This window comes from Gavia stellata, chromosome 4 (genome assembly GCF_030936135.1).
Source record: "Gavia stellata isolate bGavSte3 chromosome 4, bGavSte3.hap2, whole genome shotgun sequence".
In the NCBI taxonomy this organism is placed as follows: Eukaryota; Metazoa; Chordata; class Aves; order Gaviiformes; family Gaviidae; genus Gavia; species Gavia stellata.
Window position 1 is genome coordinate 16,132,726 of NC_082597.1, and position 19,601 is coordinate 16,152,326.

General features: G+C 40.0%; 1 protein-coding gene across 1 annotated transcript; it reads left to right on the plus strand.

Annotated features, from left to right (window-relative positions):
- Positions 1-521: 521 nt before the first annotated feature.
- On the plus strand, positions 522-19,225 carry HBP1 (HMG-box transcription factor 1). Its single transcript, XM_059816514.1, has 11 exons — positions 522-540; positions 4,821-5,013; positions 6,131-6,365; positions 7,266-7,398; positions 8,192-8,303; positions 8,425-8,537; positions 8,874-9,030; positions 9,587-9,731; positions 12,120-12,449; positions 16,317-16,458; positions 18,105-19,225. The coding sequence occupies exons 1-11, from the start codon at positions 526-528 to the stop codon at positions 18,120-18,122; spliced, it is 1,593 nt and encodes a 530-aa protein (XP_059672497.1). The 5' UTR covers positions 522-525; the 3' UTR covers positions 18,123-19,225.
- The last annotated feature ends 376 nt before the right edge of the window (positions 19,226-19,601 follow it).

Sequence of the window (19,601 nt, forward strand, 5' to 3'; positions counted from 1 at the left end):
CTCTCCGCGCTCGGGTCTGCTGCGGAGCGAGGGGCCCTGACCGGCGGCCCACCTCGCCGGCGCCCGGACCCCGCGGCGCAGGCCCCGGCGGGCGGCTGCGGGCCGGGGCGGCGAGAGGCGCGGGTACACGTGTCCCTATGACTCTTGTTTACTATCAGCCGCGCGCCGCGCGAGGCATCCTGGGGCCTGTCGTCTTATCGCGTCCCAATTGGCAGGCGGGGGCGGCGGCGAAGACTACAGCTCCCAGAATGCCCCTCCGCGAGGCAGCGGAGGCATTGGCCAATCGGGGCGCTGTCTGGAGGTGATTGATGTGAAGCGCTGTGCAATCCGCTGCGCAGGAGAGTCAAAACATGTCCGCCTTCCGGGCGCATTCCTGATAGGCAGGCCAGACAGCCAATAGGAAGTTGCTGCGGCTTGAGCAACGTCGTCTTCGACCACTCGGCGACCGAGCACCGTTGGGTTCGGGCGGGACTCTCTTGTGGGGATGAGGCGGGGGGGGGGGGAGAAGCTGAGGGGAATTTGGTAATGGCGACGGGTTTGGTAAGTGCCACAAAGTTTGGAGCTGCTGCTTCTGGGGGGTTACGAGGCCCCGGTGGGGGACGGACGAGGTCCGTCGGGCCTGAGGGGAGCGGTGGCGGCCGCTGGCCGAGCCCAGGAGGCCGTTGGGTCGTGGCTTTTGGGTGCGGCGGGAGCCCGGACATTGTTTACGGGCGCCTTCCCTCACCGGCTCGGCGGAACCGCCACCCTCCCGCACTGCTGGGCTAAGACCCGCGGGGTGCGCGGGGGCGCCGGCTTCCCCTTGGGGCGCTTCAGTTGCGGCGCCAGACCGCGAAAGCAAGCGAAATAGAATGGGTGTCCCCCTCTTTCGTTCCAAGGGGAGCGTGCGCTTGCCGCGGTCTGTCAGAACGAGGGCGCTCTGCTCCGTCGCGGGGAGCAGTGGCTGTTTGGGGAAGGTGGTGGGGGTGGGGGAAGCTTTGAGCCAGGTGAGCCCGGCGCCGGCACGGATAGCGGCTCCGCCGGGGGGTAACGGCGGGGGCCGGGGGGACTCCCCCCGCCGGGCCGAGCTGTTACGCAGTTCTGAATGAATGGGGCCTTGCGCGCATGCGCGGTGCCGGCAGAAGTTTATAAACAAGGGCAGCGTCCTGGCGGGGATCACATGACGGGTGTGTTGTGTGTGGGCGGGGGCGCTGCGGGGGGCGGGCGCGCGCCGTGGAGCGGCGCGGGGGGAGGCGCGCTCCCGCGCGCGGCCTCGGCCCCGCGGGGCGGGGGGCGGGGACGGGGCTCCCCTCCGGCGGCCCGCGCGGCCGCGCCCGTCGGTGGCATACTGATGCGTGCTCACGCGCCTTTAATTCTGCTGTAAACGTCTTCCTTATGTAATCAAAGCAATGCTTGGTCTGCGGCGGCCGTCCGCGGGGTGCGGGGAGGGCAGCGCTTCCTCCGCGGCCCGCCGCGGGGGAGGGGAGGACATCCGAGGGAGTCGGGCAGGAGCTGCGGTTCGGCCTGTGCAATGCCAAAAGGCCGTCTTTGCAAAAACACGGTGAATCATGTTCTGTGCTCCTCCGCGGCCCTGCCTCTGCAGCGCGTTGCTGGCACAGCTGTGCGCGCCGGGGCTGTGGAGCGAGGATCCTTCATCAGAGCAGCTGTGCCAGTAAAAGTCCCTGGTGTAGATCCAGTCTTGCCAGTATGTTGTGTTTTGCTTGGAGAAGCTGTTCCCCGTGTTAAACTCCATCCAGTGAATTGCTGCAGGCGTGGACCTTGCCTGAGACTTCGGCGGTAGGTTGGGGGAAGGTAGGCGAATAGCAGAAGGAAAACCACGGGAAGCACTTCCACCCAGGCGTTCCCGCACAGTCCGGTTTGAGTGGATGCTGCCCCGTTCCTGCTGAACCCCTTCTCAGCCACAGTCTTTATTTACTTTTCTCTGGAATTTGTTTTTGTCCCGCAAAAACAGACATGGCTTAATGAAGAAGTGCTTTGTTAATATTGCCATTTGTTTTAGCATGAGAAATTGACTTACTTTAAAGCACAAATTCATAAATAAATTTATTTAGCCTCTAAAGAAAATGGCAGTAACTATAGTCCTGTGAAGCATACTTCTAGAAAACATCTGTCACAACAAGTTTTGAACATGAAGTTGAACTAAAAAATCTTTACAAGGCAACTAATGACCGTTCCCTTAAAGTTCCAAAACATTGAACTGAGGACAAGAGAAGCACATGATGTCCAAAGCAGGCTTTAATAAAGTAGAATAAGAAAAAATCGAAAAGTAAAGTTGGGCACTTTTTTTGTTTTTTCTTTTTAATTAATTTGTTAGAGGATTTTTTGGCTTTTGTACTCGGGTGGCTTTGGTTTAGAGAAATTCTTGTGACTTGGAAGAACAATGCATTTCTCAAACAAGTTTCTTTCTTGTCCGACTAGCGTGTTGTATCTGTACCTTATCTCTGACCTTCAGTGTGTTATGATACTAGGACAGGTACTTTCAAATCTTGGCAGCAGGCAGGCAGGAAGGAGAAGGTAACATTCTCAAAACAAGTTAGCTTGTTCATTTTGGCAGGAAAATGGGAAAGGAAGAGAGAAAAAACAGAGGGAAAAATAAGGCAGAAGAGGGGAAAGGAAGGACGTAGACAAGCCAGAAAAACAAGGAGTGGCTTTTCAGAGTTGATTACTTGGAGATAATCATCAGGGTCCTGACCTGTATTACTGAGGTCTGATTTTTCTGTTCAGAAATGACCGAGCTTTCTGCTTTTGTGGTGTTCTGTAATTTTACTGTCCCTCATGGGTGACAGAGGAATAATTTGCATTAAAGATGCTTCTTAGAGGTGAAATACACATGCCATTGATAGTTTATTTGATTGTATATTCTCATTTATTTTATATTCCCTCCACCATCTTAAAATCAGAATTACACTGTTGTGGCTTTTGTAGTAGTGTTGTTTGAGTAGAATCAAACATCTTTTTATGTTTGGAATGCAAGTTTATGTAAGTTTTGCATGTATTTGAAAGATTAGGAGATGAGAAGGTTAGAAATTTTCCAGTAAAAAAAAATTTACTGCTTAGGTCAGGCCTCTTCTGGTAGGGCCAGTATGTAATTCGAAGGGTTAGGTCTGAACTATATTATGTGCAGGACAAGCTGCAAAATGGCTGAAGCAAATTCATAGAATGAGTAAAAACATGGAATATGGTTAATGTTGGCTGCATACACACAATACCTTTTAACTGTTCGTTAAACTAAAGCTGTTTTTTTCTATAATTGTTATCATATGGCTTTTTATGCATTACACTAAGGGAACTTTTAGGATGATAGACTTACTGTTTCATATGAAAATATTAGACTGTTTTTAGCTATTGTTTGTATTTCTCTAATGTGCATGATAGCTTACTTAGTGGACATGCATGTGGTAGACTTTTCAGATTTTCTTTCTTACTAAGCTGTGCTTTCTGCTCTTTTGTGAGGGACTCACAATTACTTTTTCAATGACACTTCTTTAAAGTACAAGATGATCATGTTACGGCAGCTTTAATTCATCGTCATAGATAACCAAATTACTAAAGACTGGATAACCTTGTTTTCCAGCCTTTAGAAGCAGTGGTTGTGTAGAATAATCACACAGTTCTTTGACTGCTGAAGATGATTTAAAATACTTCTTTTGGTATAAATGTTAAAGGACTGGGATTTGGGGAAACGAAACTGCAGTGAAATCTGCTAGTAGAGGCTTCCTTTTCTTTCCATTTATAGCACAATTGAGGATGTTAGCAGTCAAATGTGTTTGAGACTATACCTAGAGTTGAGATAGCAAGGAATGTGAAGGGCAGTGAAAAAGGCTTCTGTGGATTACGCCAGTGGTGAAAGAGTGACTAGGGAAGACATGGGCCTGATGCTAAATGGCCTGGAGGAGACCTAATGTCAAAAGGCTGAGGACGGCATCTTCTTTGCTTTGGTCTTTATTTGCAAGGCCTGTATCCAGGTTCCTCGAGTCCCTGGGCCTCGTGTCTGACGGAGTGGGGTACTTCTTTGTCTACGGTAGAGGAGTTAAAGGGGTAGGCCAGTTCTGTGAGCCGGCCACGCACAAGTCTATGAGACTGGATGGGATGCGTCGGGGGGGCTGGCCAGTGTCATGAGAACGGTCTCCAAAAGGCAGTGAATTTGGTGGCGGGAGGGCTTCCAATAACTGGAAGAAAGAAAATGTCACACCTGGTTTCAAGGAGGAGGATGTGGGGAAACTGCAGGCTGGTCAGCCTAATCTTAGCCTTCAGGAAGATTGTAGAGCAGATCCTCCTGACAGCCATGTTCTGGCTCTTATAAGGCAAGAAGATGACTAGGAATAGCCAGGACAGGTTAACCAGAGACAAATCTTGTCTGACCAGTCTGATTGCCTTCTGTGATGAGATGTGTGGCTCAGGGTACCAACTGAATGTTGTTTTTCTTGGCTTGAGTGGTGGTTGAGGAGATGACCCCAGACTCTTGGAGGCAGTGGGCACAGGCTATGGCAAGGAAAGTTCAAACTGTGCGTAAGGAACAACTTCTTTACTGCAAGAGTGGTCACTGGAACAGGTTCCTGAGAAGTGTCAGCGAATCTCCATCCTTCAAGATACTAGAAACTCAAGTGACCAGGGCCTCAAGCAGTGTCATCTGACTTCAGAGTTGGCTCTGCTTTCTGCAGGGATTGTACCAGGTTATTTTTAGAAGTCCCTTTCAAGCTAAACTATGCTGTGATTCTCAACAGATTATGGAGGAATTAGGGTTCTGATAATGAAGTAGCCTGTCAGATGCAACTTAAAACAGTTTATGTGTATACAAATTTTTAACCTCCATCTCTTTGAAGTCAGATACATTGGAGCATCCTAACATGGTGTGGGAAGTGAAGACAAATCAAATGCCGAATGCAGTTCAGAAACTCCTTCTAGTAGTGGACAAGAGAACTTCAGGGATGAATGAGTCACTGGAGTTGCTGAAGTGTAATGAAAACCTGCCCTCTTCTCCTGGATATGCATCCTGTGATGAACACATGGAACTTGGTAAATAACATGACCTTTTCAGAAGAAGCCAAATTCTGAAGTTTGTTGTAGTTTTCCTATAGTGAAATTACTGGAAGCTGACTGAATTGAGATTAATGATTTTTAACTTAAGTAGGGCAGGGAATATGACAGTTAATTGTGATATCTGAAGGTCTTACTTTGCAGTCACATTTCCGTGTAACCCATTTCCAGCTCTGACACACTGGCCTGTTGACTTAAATGTGTTCTTCAACTCAGAGATACAAATTTCTGCTTCTTATCTCCAGAGGAGGTTTTTTTGGCCAAGAATAACAAACAGAAAGCTCAAGAGCTCCTCCTAAAGGGAAATTACACTGCTTTAGATCAGCTGCAGGTAGAGATTCTAGGCTAGAGGAACATTTAACTTCAGTTGTTCTATATTGGAGAAAAATAGCATGTACATTACAAAGTACTAATATTTAATTGGTTATATCAACACATTTAATTGAAGTAATGGAGTGATTAAGAATAATGATACTTAGTTACATGAGAGCATGTAACACAGACTTTTGATAACAAGCGGGGCTCTCTTCTGATATTCTACATAACATGTAAAATACGTAGATTATTGGTAGGAATTCACCCTCACCAGGTTGTATACTCAGCTTTCATGACTTCTGAGTTATTTAATTCCAGTTTCCTGGTGGAAACATGGAAAAGTTCTACCTTGTACAGCCCCCAATGTTGATAAATTTTAGTGTCACACCTGCTAGGACAGATTAATTTAATTGCCTTTTGTTTAATGTTTTAATATTTTAATGAAGCATGTTGCTACTTTTCCATAATTCTGCAGTACAGTTCTGTGTAAACTAGTCAGTCTAGTAAAAACTTTAAAACCAGGACTACATTTTTATCTAGTTACTTAATATTTTTCTTAAATTGCTTGTATGAATTTGTAATAGACTAGAGATGTGATTATTTCTCTGGCCATTTTGTCAGTATTATGAATAGGGTTTGTGAAACGTTGATAATTGTGATACGAGAAAATACAATCAGTTAGTTCAGTGTGGTTCATTTTTGATTTTTATTTGCAAGATTTGGTGTCACCTAGAATTTATCATTGGATATAATTATGGTGATTTGTGCATTTTTTTCATAGATGATCTTCCTGAACTACAGGCTGTGCAGACAGATTCTACTCCACCTGCACTTTTTCAGCTTGGTGCTGATGTTTCACATCAGGAATGTTCAAGGCCTTCATGGAACCAACATACCTCAAACAGCAATTCAGAAAGTGCTTATTCTTGTGAGAATGGGGTGAACTGGTTGACAGAATTAGCAAATATAGCCACAAGTCCTCAGAGTCCTTTGATGCAATGTTCTTTTTATAACAGGTACTGACATTAATTTCAATTTTGAACGCTTAAGATTTGTAATATGTCTCCAGAAACATTTCCTTCACTCTTCACACCCTCTGACTTTGAACTGGAGCCCTATTTTTGATCTTTCTATATAGTAGCTTTATTCTTCTGTGGAAGATTGCAGGACTCATTTCAGAGCCTGTTGCAAAAGCTGCTTGATTCCTAGCCACGGATGAGGTAGGATGGTATAAGGACATTGCCTAACCACAGAAGGCTCAGAAATTACGGGTATTTACCTCATGTGAAGCAGCAGATGAAAAATTAAGATGAATTTGTTACGTTAAATTCTTAATACTTACTAGTGCACTGACTTCGGATTTTTTTTTAAAGAGCTAGTTGGAAATCTAATGCAATGTATTTTTTGTTGATACTGTTTCAGATTTGTGATCTGTAAATTCCGTAAGGCTGTGAGAAGCAGTGTGGTATCTTAAAAACTTCTGGGCTTCACCTTTTATTGTATGGCTTTGGTCTTAGGTTTATAATAAGAAAATTAAATGCAGTACTGTTAACAGTAATGCAGTTGGGATTTAATCATTAGGACAGAGTGGATGTCTTTATGTACTCTAAGAATGAGGTATTCACTTCAAGATACTTGTTAAAGCTTCAGCATTGTGACAAGGAGATGCTGATGTGAAGGTAATACTGTCATTTGGGTGGTGTATAGAAGCTATGCTGGAATTACACTAAATACTCCCTTGCCTGAGCTTGCACCCTTTAGTCATCCCGTTTGAATATTGGTGTGTGGGAAGTTTGTTTGGTATTCAGCTCATGCAAACAGAAATACTTGTTAAATAAAAGCATTTTAGAGTAATGGCAACTAAGTCTTGTGTTGTCTTAATCTGAGATATTGTAAAATACATTTTTGTATTGTAGATCATCTCCTGTTCACATAATAGCTACAAGCAAAAGTTTACATTCCTATGCACGTCCTCCACCAGGATCCTCGAAGAATGATCCTAACTTCTCCAAGAATGATTTGGATGAAACACCAGTCAGACATGAAAGGGTGAGTTACTCTGAAACATTTCTAAAATAAATAAAGATGCATGAGTAATGGGTTAAGCTTTTTGAAAAGAGAAACTAGTTAAAAAAAATCTGTTTCATTTTAATACCATTTCAAGCTAGATTTTCTGTTACTTTTCCTTTTACCAAATGTAATAAGGCTTGTAGTGCTACATCATAGAGTCCACATTTTTTTGCAAGAGATCACATTCTAAGAAAGCTCTGCTTCTCTTGTAGTTCCTTCTATAGCAAGCTTTAAAGAATTGTGTTAACTTGTTTGCTGTCTTGAAAAGGAAATACAGAACCATCTCCTTCTAGACACACAAAACTGTCAGTCCTGCTTTTCCCTTTCCTGCATAGTAATTTGTGTGTGAAACTTGTCTGTTAAAGACATTGAGTTTTTCCCAGTGATTTATCTAGAATCGACTTGGCCCTACAGCTTTCCAGTAATTTGACCATAGAGTAACATGTGCTTTGAGTGGTTCTGTGGATGATCAAGGAATGATGGCTTGTAAAATGCTTGTACTGAAGCATAAGATAATCCACAGGTGTGAAATGAATCTCAGAGAATGAAACCCAAAAATTTCAGGATGACACATTTGAGGAAAAGGAGGTGAAAATACTCCATTCACATTTACTGCATTCCTTGAATCTTTGTCTTTATGTTACTTTCCTGTTAGTATTTAAGGCAAAATGATGACACAGATGCAAATTAGAGAATGTGTCTACAGACATGCAAGACCAGCCCTAAAATATTCCACAGTAAAATATCAACACCATTTTGCTTTTTTTAATAGGCGAATAGTGAATCAGAATCTGGCATTTTCTGCATGTCATCACTGTCAGATGATGATGATTTAGGATGGTGCCATTCCTGGCCCTCAACTGTTTGGCATTGTTTTCTAAAAGGTAAAATAACATGTATCATCAAATAAGTATTTGTTTTGTCTTGGTTTTTTTGTTTGTAACACAGACTTTTTTTACCTAACAGTAACCTTTTTTCTTTTTTTTTCTTGAAAAAATCTATTAGGCTCTCGTTTGTGCTTTCATAAAGGACGTAATAAAGAATGGCAGGATGTTGAAGATTTTGCAAGATCTGAAAGCTGTGGAAAAGAGGAAAATCGCTCAGTGAGTCCTTACAAGGTAGCTATTAGTTCTAATAAATTCATTTCAATACCTGTAGCAACTATTTAGTTTCTTGTGTTATCCCTGTGCCTTTAATTACTGTCTCAGGTTTATACTAAACTTGTCTAGAGCTGATCACTGTACTGTTTGAATATCTTTCTATAAAGCAATTGAACTGAATTCATTTAGGTATGTTTTGAATGTTATATTGTTTTTATTAGTTTCTGGCGTGAAAACTTAGAATGTTGGTGTTTTTTAGTATAACGTAAGATGATGAATATACACCTATAGGTGTACATGCAGTTACATGCTTTTCTTGAGGGGAAAAATTTTGAACCGTACGTATGTTTACAGGGCTATGGTTCCGATGGTTTGAAGTTGATTTCTCACGAAGAAAGCATTTCCTTTGGTGAGTCAGTGCTGAAGCTGACTTTTGATCCTGGCACAGTGGAAGATGGCTTGCTTACAGTAGAATGCAGACTTGATCATCCTTTTTATGTTAAAAACAAAGGTATGAAATACTACAAGTATACTTGCTGGTGTATTAAAATATTCTTAGAAAGTGGTTGCAGATTTTAGTGGCATCCCACGCTGATCAAGAAATTGATGAAAGTGGTGTTTTAGAATCAATTTACTGTCTTTGTAAAGAAATCCAGAATTTGAACAAAGAAAGTTGTAAACTATAAAGCTACAGAAATACTGCATGTCTCTTAAGGAAAGATTTGTTCAAGTATATAAATGGAGCTCAGGAAAGCAGAAAAAATTGGGGGGAGAAAGGAAAGCTGCAAATGAGGGAGGCTTTTCTCACTTGCTAAACATGGAACTTCTGATGATAAAAGTTCCCAGATTTTGATTACTTTTTTGCTAGAATGAGATTTTACTTGAGATAAACATAAACTATTTGCAGTAAGAATTCCCTGAGTGTTTCTGATTTTTTCTTTTGGGTGAAAGAAACTACATCAGAACATTTTTATAAAATGATATCATTTAGAGATATAGGATTGCTCCAATTAAGAACTAGAGAGATTGTCTGGCCGTTTGTCTAATTTAACTCTTTACCACTTCAGGTTGGTCATCTTTTTATCCAAGCTTGACTGTGGTACAGCATGGCATTCCATGCTGTGAAATGCATCTTGGAGATCTGTGTCTACCTCCTGGACACCCTGATGCCATTAACTTTGATGATTCAGGTGTTTTTGATACATTTAAAAGGTAATTTTTGGATAAAGTGGCCTCAGTGGTTCTTGTATTTAATGAACAGGCACCTTAAGTCTGCAAGAATTTGAAGCATTATGTAGATCAAAGAGACAATACTTTTGGTAATACAAGATAAATGAGAGGGAAGAATGAAGACTGGATACTAGGAAAGCTATGTAATTATGTGCTCTTCTAAACTGCTAAGTAATACCTTGGAGTGAAATAACTTTTCAGCCCCTTTTTATGATAGTTTAAGCCAGATTAGATAAAGCAGTAAAAATACATGTATTATTTGTATAAATTCTTCAGGTAAAGTGGGTTATGTTTGAAAAACCTAGTACAGTTTTCCCACAATAGTATGTCTGCCAGCTATTAACTTTTGCTTCATATGCAGCCATGTATCTGAATTACCTCAGTAGTTTCTTAGTAATAAATGCATGTGCTATGGCTTTAGAATACCGTACTTTCATAATTAGTTCTTACTATTTTGTATACTCTGCTTTTTGCAATTCTTTTCTAATATATCAAACTTACCTGACCTCAAAATTTGATTAACTTTGAGGTTTGCCTTGCTTTGAGCAAGAAGTTCAACCAGATAACCTTCAGAGGTCCTGTCCAACATAGATTATTCTAAGATTCTAAGGCAATCCCTTACAAAGATTTTTCCATGATGTTTTTGAGATTAGTAGGTTTAGTAGAATCCATCTTCTCCTATGATGTTAGCTACTTTTTAGCATCTGTTTTTAGTCCAGTTGCCTTTTTTTTTACAGTAGAAAAGAGTTTAAAATGCTGTTTGCAGTTCAAGCCCTAGGAGCTTTTGTATGATTTCAGTCTGGCATAGAGAGAGAGTTCAAATTGCTTGTCTTCACTCATTTGCTGTCTGGGTTTTTTTCTTCTTAATAACCCCTATTCTGAACTGCATATGTAGAGAGCTGTTAGAACCATTACATCTCACTGAAGAAATTGGACTTGTGGCTCCTTATTCTTCCTGCAGCCCAGCTGAATACTGCCTAGACACTTCAAATTCCTTGTCTGTCTTTCTGGGCAGAAGGGAGTAAGTCACTGAGAAAGGAGTGTGCAGCAGCAGCTGTGGTTACCGGGACAGAAGAATTAAAAAACAAAATCCTGTTGCTGTGTTACGGGAAAGAGCTCAGGAACAGGAAGGGTGCTGGACTGTTCGTAGACCAGAGAGGTCCTTTCTCATTATCTTGTGAACTTGCTTGCAAGGTTGTCAGCATTATCCCTTCTTTGTTGCTTTTTACCTTTCTAAGGGATTTTGGAGGCAACCCTTTAGGCTCCACCCTTGCTTTTGGTTCCGTCCCACAGAAAGGACCTGCCTTTGCAGATGGGGACTGGACTACCCCTTGCATCATTTCCTTGCTAGTAGTTCTTTGTATGCAGGGAAAAAAGCTCTTCAAAGCTCTTATTTTTGCCATAAATTGTGCAGCTATAGCCACATTGAGCAGTGGGTGAGCAGAGCCTTAGAGTTATATGCATTTTATGTTGCTATTGTGGTGGTAACTTAGTGGTTTAGATTTATGGTCGAGTAGCACTTTTACAAGTGTTTTTTCCCCATATAGCATGTTAAAGACAGCATAGCCTGTGGTTCCCAGACTGATCTGCACCCACCTGGAGATGATAACAAATAGTCTGTGGAATTAAATTTCTTCTGTAGTAGTTAGAGGTTAATTGTAGTTGGTCAACAAAAACTTATAACAGTTTATAGTATTTGGAGGTCTAAATTGTGTGGAAACAACTCATCTAAGCTGTTGAAATACCTTGAAATACTGAGGAATCTCACATTTTTGTCACTAGAGGGCAGATGTTTGTCAGCTTTGAATCAAATAGTATGCAACATCATGGGTCTTCAATTTTTTTAATCTTGGTGGAAGGTTTGTCTGGAAAATAATATGTCTTTAACTGCCTAGAGAAGTTATTTATACAGTAGTGTATGTAATATAATTTATTTTAATTCAGTGGTTTCATATTTGTAATTAATATGTATTGCAAGTGAACTCAGTGCTTACTCTTCCCACATCAGTTGTCCCTTTCAGTACCTATCATTCACTGACCAGATTTGATTTATGGTAAGGACAGAAGCAGAAAGAAAGAAGCTTATTTCAAAAGAGGATGAAATTTGAAGACAGTGTATTGATATACACCTGGGGAGTTGATCTTGCAAAGTTGCTGTCCGCCATCGCATTGAAAAAACTATTAATTCATCTGCCAAAGTTTTGTTTTTTTTTTTCCCCCCACACTGACATTTGCATCAAGCACAAATCATTACGTCACACAAAAGAGATCAGAATACTAGAAATGTAGTACAGATGAAGAGTGAATAGCTGTTTAGGGATTTTACATGACAATTACTTGATCATTTTATGATATGTCTTTTTCTTGTAGTTATGATTTTACACCAATGGATTCCTCTGCAGTTTATGTGTTAAGCAGCATGGCTCGCCAGCGTCGCGCTTCTCTATCTTGTGGAGGATCAAACAATCAAGATGCTGAGAGATCAGAATGCAGTAGTAAAAACTGTGCGTCTACTGCATCATCACATCTTTCCTCCAATTCTTTGTACAGCAAAGCTGGCAAAAGCCACAGCTCAGGGACTGCAAGTACTGTGAGTGCCACTTCTCCAAACAAGTGCAAAAGACCAATGAATGCCTTCATGCTTTTTGCCAAAAAATACAGAGTTGAATATACTCAGATGTATCCAGGGAAAGACAACAGGTAATGGTATAAAACTGTAGTTTTGTTATTACTGGTGAGCTAGCAGAATATATGTGTCCCACCTTTAAAGTGGACTAAATTTTGCATTTGAAATAAAATGTGTGTATATTGTTTTAAAAACAAGTTTTGAAAGATGCTGACATAAAGCTTAATTTATGGGCGGACTTCAAATATTCATAGTACTCTAAATCTGATACAAGCCATTTTTTGCCAAACTTACCTTCTGAGAAAGTGTTTGAGTAAAGCAACTGATATATGTATATATGTGCACCGGCAGGGTCACAAATTCACAGCAGTCTTTGTTTACACTGATGAGAAATGATCATGAGAAAAAAGTACCAGGCTCTCTGCTCATGTGTTGTAATGGAAAAAGGAAATTTCTGGTTCTTCTAATTAAGTCTTGACATAATACTGCAAATTGTTCCATGAAGTTACTATCATTTATTCTCAGTCTGTATATCACATTGAATAATGGAGTACTGATTGTTAGGTTATCTGAAGGATCTTAATACAAACAGTACGTTGCCGGATTTCGCTTGTCCTAAAGACATTCAACAATCTGCTGAAACTTGCAGGAAGAGTCGTATGACCCTGTGTTTGGAGGAGGGTTCTTTGTTGGTTTGTTTTTTGTTTTTATTGAAATGCACGTTCATGTTAAAACATTTTTTATAAAGATGTTTGTTATATGTAAGTAATCACTATTTTGTCCTAATTGTGCATATATAAATTAAACTAAAACACATGAACATGCACTGATCTTATAATCAGATTTTTTATGTATATAACATTGTGAAAACTGTTACCGTAAAAATCGCATTGTCACATAAAAAGTCCAGTACTAAATCCTGTAAAAACTAAAGGTGACAGGGTTTTGAGAGCGTTTTGGCTATTTTATAATGTTTTAGTAAGGAGGCTGTAACTAGTGTTGAGAAATAAAGTCCTACCATGCAAATAATCTCATCCTTAAATCCCAGCCAGTCCTGTGTGTCCTGGCAATGATGTTCTGCAATGTTTATAGTAATTTCAGTGAAGCAGATCTGCTGCCTTTAAATTCATTGCAGCTATCAATGACAAATCGAACAGAGTGTCAGCTCGAAAAGTTTATGATGGTTATATATTTAATTTAAAATGCTGATTTCAAATGGATGCAGTGAGCTGGAGCTGCAGCTGGATGCACGTGAAAATAAGTTGAATATTTCAGTGAGCAGATTTACCTTGAAGGAACATGATGACAAAGTTACAAGTAAGCTTCAGAGTGCACTGCTCACTGTCCCATTTGGAAAGCAGCACATTTGGATGTAGTTTCTTGGCATCCATAAAATATAGTACAGAAGAAATCATAAGAGGTAGTGATAATTGGTTTTATAGGCATTCAGCTACTGTTGCTGAAGTGTTGCTGGGGCATTTATTAATTTACCTGTTCAGAGGCAACTCTCATGTCTTTTAAATGTAAGTGTGTCATTTTCAGATTACTGAGTATACCTTACGGTTGGTTACACGTAGTACCCATTTTGTACACTGGAGTTCTTATGTTTGCTACAGTTACTTTATTTTTCTTGTGCATGTAAGAAAGGACAGAACTTGAGGTATTCTGAGTTAAACAGTCTATTCTGAGACAAAGTAGCTCAAGCTATGTCAACAAGATAGTGAGCTGTAAACATTCAAAACAGAAGTCAGCATTCACATACTTAAAAATACTGTGGACCGTAAGACCGTACTTGAGAAACTGGTGTTGGGGAAGCGCTTGTTTCTTTTCTAGATATTCTCACGGTAACCGTAGTTGGACTTGATTGTGCGTTCAGAAATACTTGAATAATTTGAGTAAGCATACGTTCTAAGATGAAGAAAATCACCTAAACTATTAACAGCATTTGTTTATGCTGAACATAATTACTGAGTAAACTTCAGGCATTCTCAACTACTGTTTGACAATTTCTTTTGAATTAACTGCAGTATAAGGGATTGCATCCTCTACATTAGTCTATTGCTAAAATGTTGTCGGGTGTCTTACTAGTGTTTTAAGAGGACAAAGGCAGTGTACAGAGCACTGCAAAGTTCTGATGAGGTGAAGGGCACCTAAGGCAGTGATGCAGTAGGGTCAGTTTTTTCTTACTTGTTTTTGGTCAGGAGAATTAGATCTCTGTTATGTCAGGAAGTTTCTCTGTACACCTCTTTATTCAGTCTCAGTGGTTTGCTTATAGAACTATTTCCTTGGAGAAATGGAGGTCTTGTCTCTGCATTAGATTTTTCAGGTTTTCTGAAACGTACAGATCTGTACTCACTTTCAGTGCCTCAGTGCAGTTTTTTCTCTGGCAGTATAAAATACATACGTATTTTTGCATCTGAAATACAAAGATTTCATAGTGCATTTTTATTTGGAAATGCAGTGGCTTTTTCAGCAAACCTGCTCTCTCTGGGTCACTGTGTTCTTTCCTGGGGGTATGAGTGACCCAGTACAAACTGGTGACCAAAACCAGGCAGATTTCTGGTGCTGTTGATTTGCCTCCGGATACTGCCAAAACATGAAAAATCTGCTAATTAAACTGGAGTGTGTTTAATTCTGATGACAGACAAAAGATACTGGTTCTTAATTTGGATAGAAAATGAGAATTCCATTGCCAAAGAGACAGGCTGTGTAAATGGATTTGATGTTGATGGGATCTGGTTGCAGCTTGAGGAGTTTGTTCTGAGGAGTCACCAGAGCATGTGACAGCACAGGCTTAACGGCAGCCCCAGTGGAGTTCTTGTTGTGCTCTCCGAGTGCTCTGCAGCTTGTGGAAGCCTGAACGGTACTACATGGTTTTGCAGGATTAAAATCCATTTTCTTGTTGGTATGGTGCAGGAAAGCCTTCAGAATTGCTGTTTGTGAAATGCTGTGGAAATGGTTGATGACACTGTGCTCTCCTTGAGTCTGTTAGGAAGTCAGCTTTGCTGCCAGCAAGGAACTTTTTAACAGGATAAAACAAAGTACTTAGTTGTATGCACCTTTTTCTTAAAGCTGGTCATAGAACTTTTCATCGCTGTAACCTGAAGCCAAAGCATACCTACTCAGTAGTTTAGTAATTGTCATTGATAAAAGAGCTGTTGTTCAGAGATCTTCATTCAGCTAAAGGATGGAGTTAAAACTTTAATGGAATATTGATCCAACATTTGGGAGTGCAATTAAGCAATATGGTGTGATAATATGGGGAAATGTTGTCTGAAAGACAATCAAGTTTATAAGGAGTAGGAAAGCAATTCATTCAGCTTCTGGAAATGATGATAGGTGTATTAGAACAAATGGTTCCTTTTGTACAGGAACAGGAACTTACCAGTACGTTCTACCCACTCGTGTTCTCCCCAGTATGGATTAAAGGTGGAGGAAGCTACACACATCTGTTAAATAGACGTGGGGGTTTGCAGTTAATCAAATATTTGTTTGGCTGAGGTCATATTCAGATCATTGCCCTAATCATTAGAGAACATATTTTCAGCAAATCTGTCATACGATCTTCTAGTATGAAAGTAGAGCAAAACAAATGTGAGTTACCATTTGGTGGTGGTTTTTTTTAACATCCTTATTTTGCTTGTTTATGCAAGTTGTGGTGTATTGAAGTGTACACCCTTTGAAATGTTAGAATGTGCATTGACCCGTGCTCAGCTAACACAGAAGTCCCAGCTGTTTAACTGTTAAAAAAGAAGTATGACAAGATAATCAGAAACGTGATTGTTTTAAGAAAATTTTTTTAAAGATACAGCTGATTTCTTCTGTGTGAATTATTTCCACCGTTAACTTCTGTCTCTTTAAAGTGCTGAGATAAAAAAGAAAAAAACGAGGATATTTCTTAACACCGTGTCCTGACCATACTGTAAACATTTCTCTTGCAGAGCCATAAGTGTGATACTCGGTGACAGGTGGAAGAAAATGAAAAATGAGGAAAGACGGATGTACACACTAGAAGCCAAGGCCTTGGCGGAAGAACAGAAACGTTTAAATCCTGACTGTTGGAAACGAAAACGAACAAATTCTGTATGTTTGTGAAGCATTCTTTTTCCTTATGCAGTTAAATATGTTCATACGGTAGCTACAGTGGTTTTTGTTCAGGATAAATTCTGCTGGCTACTTCTGTCTTGGTAGCCCAAACCTTCATTTTACTCCCCTGTGTTGTGTAACCTGCTTTTGGACAGTTGGCAGGAGACAGATCAGGAGAGGGTCTGTCTCTGAATATTTTATGAGAGTTCCGTGAATTCTGTTGGACTGAAAGTGAGTGTGCTTGTGAAATGCAGAGGAAGGGTACGTCACCTTTTGTTTGAAGTAACTGAGTTTATAAGTTTGTACCTGAATTACACCTGTCCATTCTCCTCAAAAACCTTGAAACTCCCACAAAATCCTTCTCTGTTGTGATTCAGTCAGGCTCCTTTTTCTTCATTAAAAGCTTTTTCTTTACCATTTTCTATCTTTTTTACGCATAGTTTATATCAGCATATATGAAGTTATTGAGGGAGCAAATTAATTTTTTCCATTAATCTCTTTCATTTATTACTCTGTTTTAATTGTAAAACAAATAATATAATAGATAACACTTCTTCTGTAGGAAAATAAATTGTTCTCCACTTCGTAGGCAGCCATCAATTTAAGAGTCTGCAGCAATGTTTTAGTAAGTGGTGGATGTGTTAGGTAAGATAAGGGCTTTCAAGCTAGTACATCATATAAACAGAACGTCAGAAAAAGGAGATTGTGCCAACCTGCATGTTCAGCTAGAAGAGTAGGTTGAAAGGAAAGATCCACTGAGGTGCACAGAATGCCAGGTCTGTTCATCAGCTATTTTATGCCTGGGTAGGACCATCAAGTGTGGTGTGGACTTCACAGGTTTAAGATTTCATCCTCAAATTACCGCCTTTCCTTTCATGTGTAAATGAGGCTACTTTCCTAAGAGCATATGCAAGTCTTGCCTTGAGACTGAATAAGAAGAAATGCTCCAACGCTAAGTTGCTTCCTATTGCTGTACATACTTGGTGCCGAGTTTTCTGTCCCTTGTTGCAGACGGTTTCACCAAATCCCAGCTGCTAGGAACAAGCTGTTTTTCTGTTCACTGTATTCTACTTTAATCAACAGCGACAGCTTCTGTTAGATTTCCTTGGGTGTTTAGTTAAAATAATGCTATTTATTTATTTATTCTGCTTTTACACTGCTGCAGTCTTGGGCATTGGATGGTGAGATCAGGGAACTCAGTGGGGGTGTTTGTCTACAAGTGACAGGAACAGTGATGGGTTGGCCTTAGTAAGAAGGATGGCTTTCTTACCCTACCTTGTAGTAGGATTTTCCTTGTTTTCTTAGGATCTTCAGGCCAAGATAACAGTATCTGTAGAACCTGTTACCTCAGCGTTACAGCAGCCAATACCTTCTTTGTTTTATTTCATCAAACTAAGAATTTTGTTAGCAGCTTGGTTACCTTACCAAGTAATGATGGCGGACTCCAGGCTGTGACAAAGAAGTCTTGATGGTCTTTTGATGATCAGGGGATAAAATCATGTTTCGGCCTTTTGTTTTCTTCTGAATAACTGACCAATGATGACAAGTACTTGTGGCTTTCAAAATAAGTGTTTGCTAGATAATGTCTACTTCCCTTTTGCTTGGTGTAACCGCTAATCTGGTGTTCTCTTCTCTTTTCTCAGGGCTCACAACAGCATTAAGCCAGAATTTTCCTGTTGACTCTGTATTTACAAAACGGCTGTTGCTCGATGGCAAGAAGATGCAAGATCAAGGTCTTACTATTTGTTGTGACTTTGTGTGACCATAAAATACTGGCACCATCACGTCAGAAATGATCTAATATGAGTGCAGATTTGCTTTTTACAATAGAACATTAAGTAAGCTAAAACTATCAACATTTTAAACCAAATTGCCTTATTTTTCTTCCAAACTTCATATATGTATCAGGTAATATAGGCTTGAAAATGGATATCCTGTGGTGCTAAAGTACTTTAGAAAGAGGCGAAGGAGATGTGTATAAATGTTTATTTTTAAAAGAAAATGTACAAAAAGGGGAATTTTAAAATATGTAACAGCTGTTTATATACGTTGATTCTTATTGCTGATTAATATGTATTGCACAACCATATTATTAATTATGATTCTGGGGCCTGGGATTTTCTGAAATGGCAAAATGTATTATCAGCCTCTAGCTTCCCAGCCTGCCCCAATACCAACAAGTTACCAGAACATGTGGTAAACGGAGAGCGTAGTGTAATGTAGCACAGGAGCTGCTTCTTGGGTTGCCACATATAGAATTTGTAGCCACAAGTGAGATATTTTTGCACCAGCTGGCACTAGTGAGAGCTGTGGAAACAATGGCCCAGGACAGGATGAAAAGAATAAATAGGGTTATCTCAAGAAAAATGGTGCTGTTAATATCGTCACCATCATAGTTTTAACTCTGTGTTTTGTCTTTGCCACATATTCTACAATATTTTATTTTGCCATAAGACATCTTTATGGTGGGGGCAAACTTTGCAAAACTTTGCACTTAACTATACGTGCAACACTTGCACTTTACTTTTTTTTTTCCTCCAACTGTCTAAAATTAGAGCAGCTGCATTAGGATTACAATTGCTTCTGCTGTGACTTTTTACAATCATGGCTTTTCATGTACTAAACAGCTGTGTGTTTCTTTTTTTTTTTTTTAAGAATCACAACTGTAAATTTCAGTTTATGACACATGTCTACATTATGTTGCCCCTAAGATTTTTGCACACTATATTCTTGTATATTATTTCAAATAAATTCATTAAAATTCGGTGTTGTGTATTTTATAAAATGAAGACGACTAATCATGATTAAAGTCAGCCCTGCAGAGATGAGCACATTCTGCATGGAAGTCTTTACATGTACCCTTCTAAAGTAGATTTTGATGCTTTGCATTTAGGAAGCTGCTGAAGAATTTCAAATACTGAATTCGGGATTGGATAGTCAATGATGTCTTTATTACAGTTTAAGCAAAAGGGAGTTGAAATCAATATAAATTATTTCAAAGCGAATAGCAGTGCAATTGAGAATCATTTATGTTATTTATCAACATCTTTCCTTATGTTAAAATTAGTGATTTTTAGATGGAAACTGATGGTTCTAGTGCTTCAAAAGTACAATTTTCTGAATAAGGCTAAAATGTATCC

Excerpts from the sequence above, each read along its gene's own strand:
- HBP1 (XM_059816514.1), top strand. Across the intron at positions 5,014-6,130 it reads TGATGAACACATGGAACTTG|ATGATCTTCCTGAACTACAG; the intron begins GTAAATAACATG and ends TTTTTTTCATAG. Across the intron at positions 7,399-8,191 it reads CACCAGTCAGACATGAAAGG|GCGAATAGTGAATCAGAATC; the intron begins GTGAGTTACTCT and ends TTTTTTTAATAG.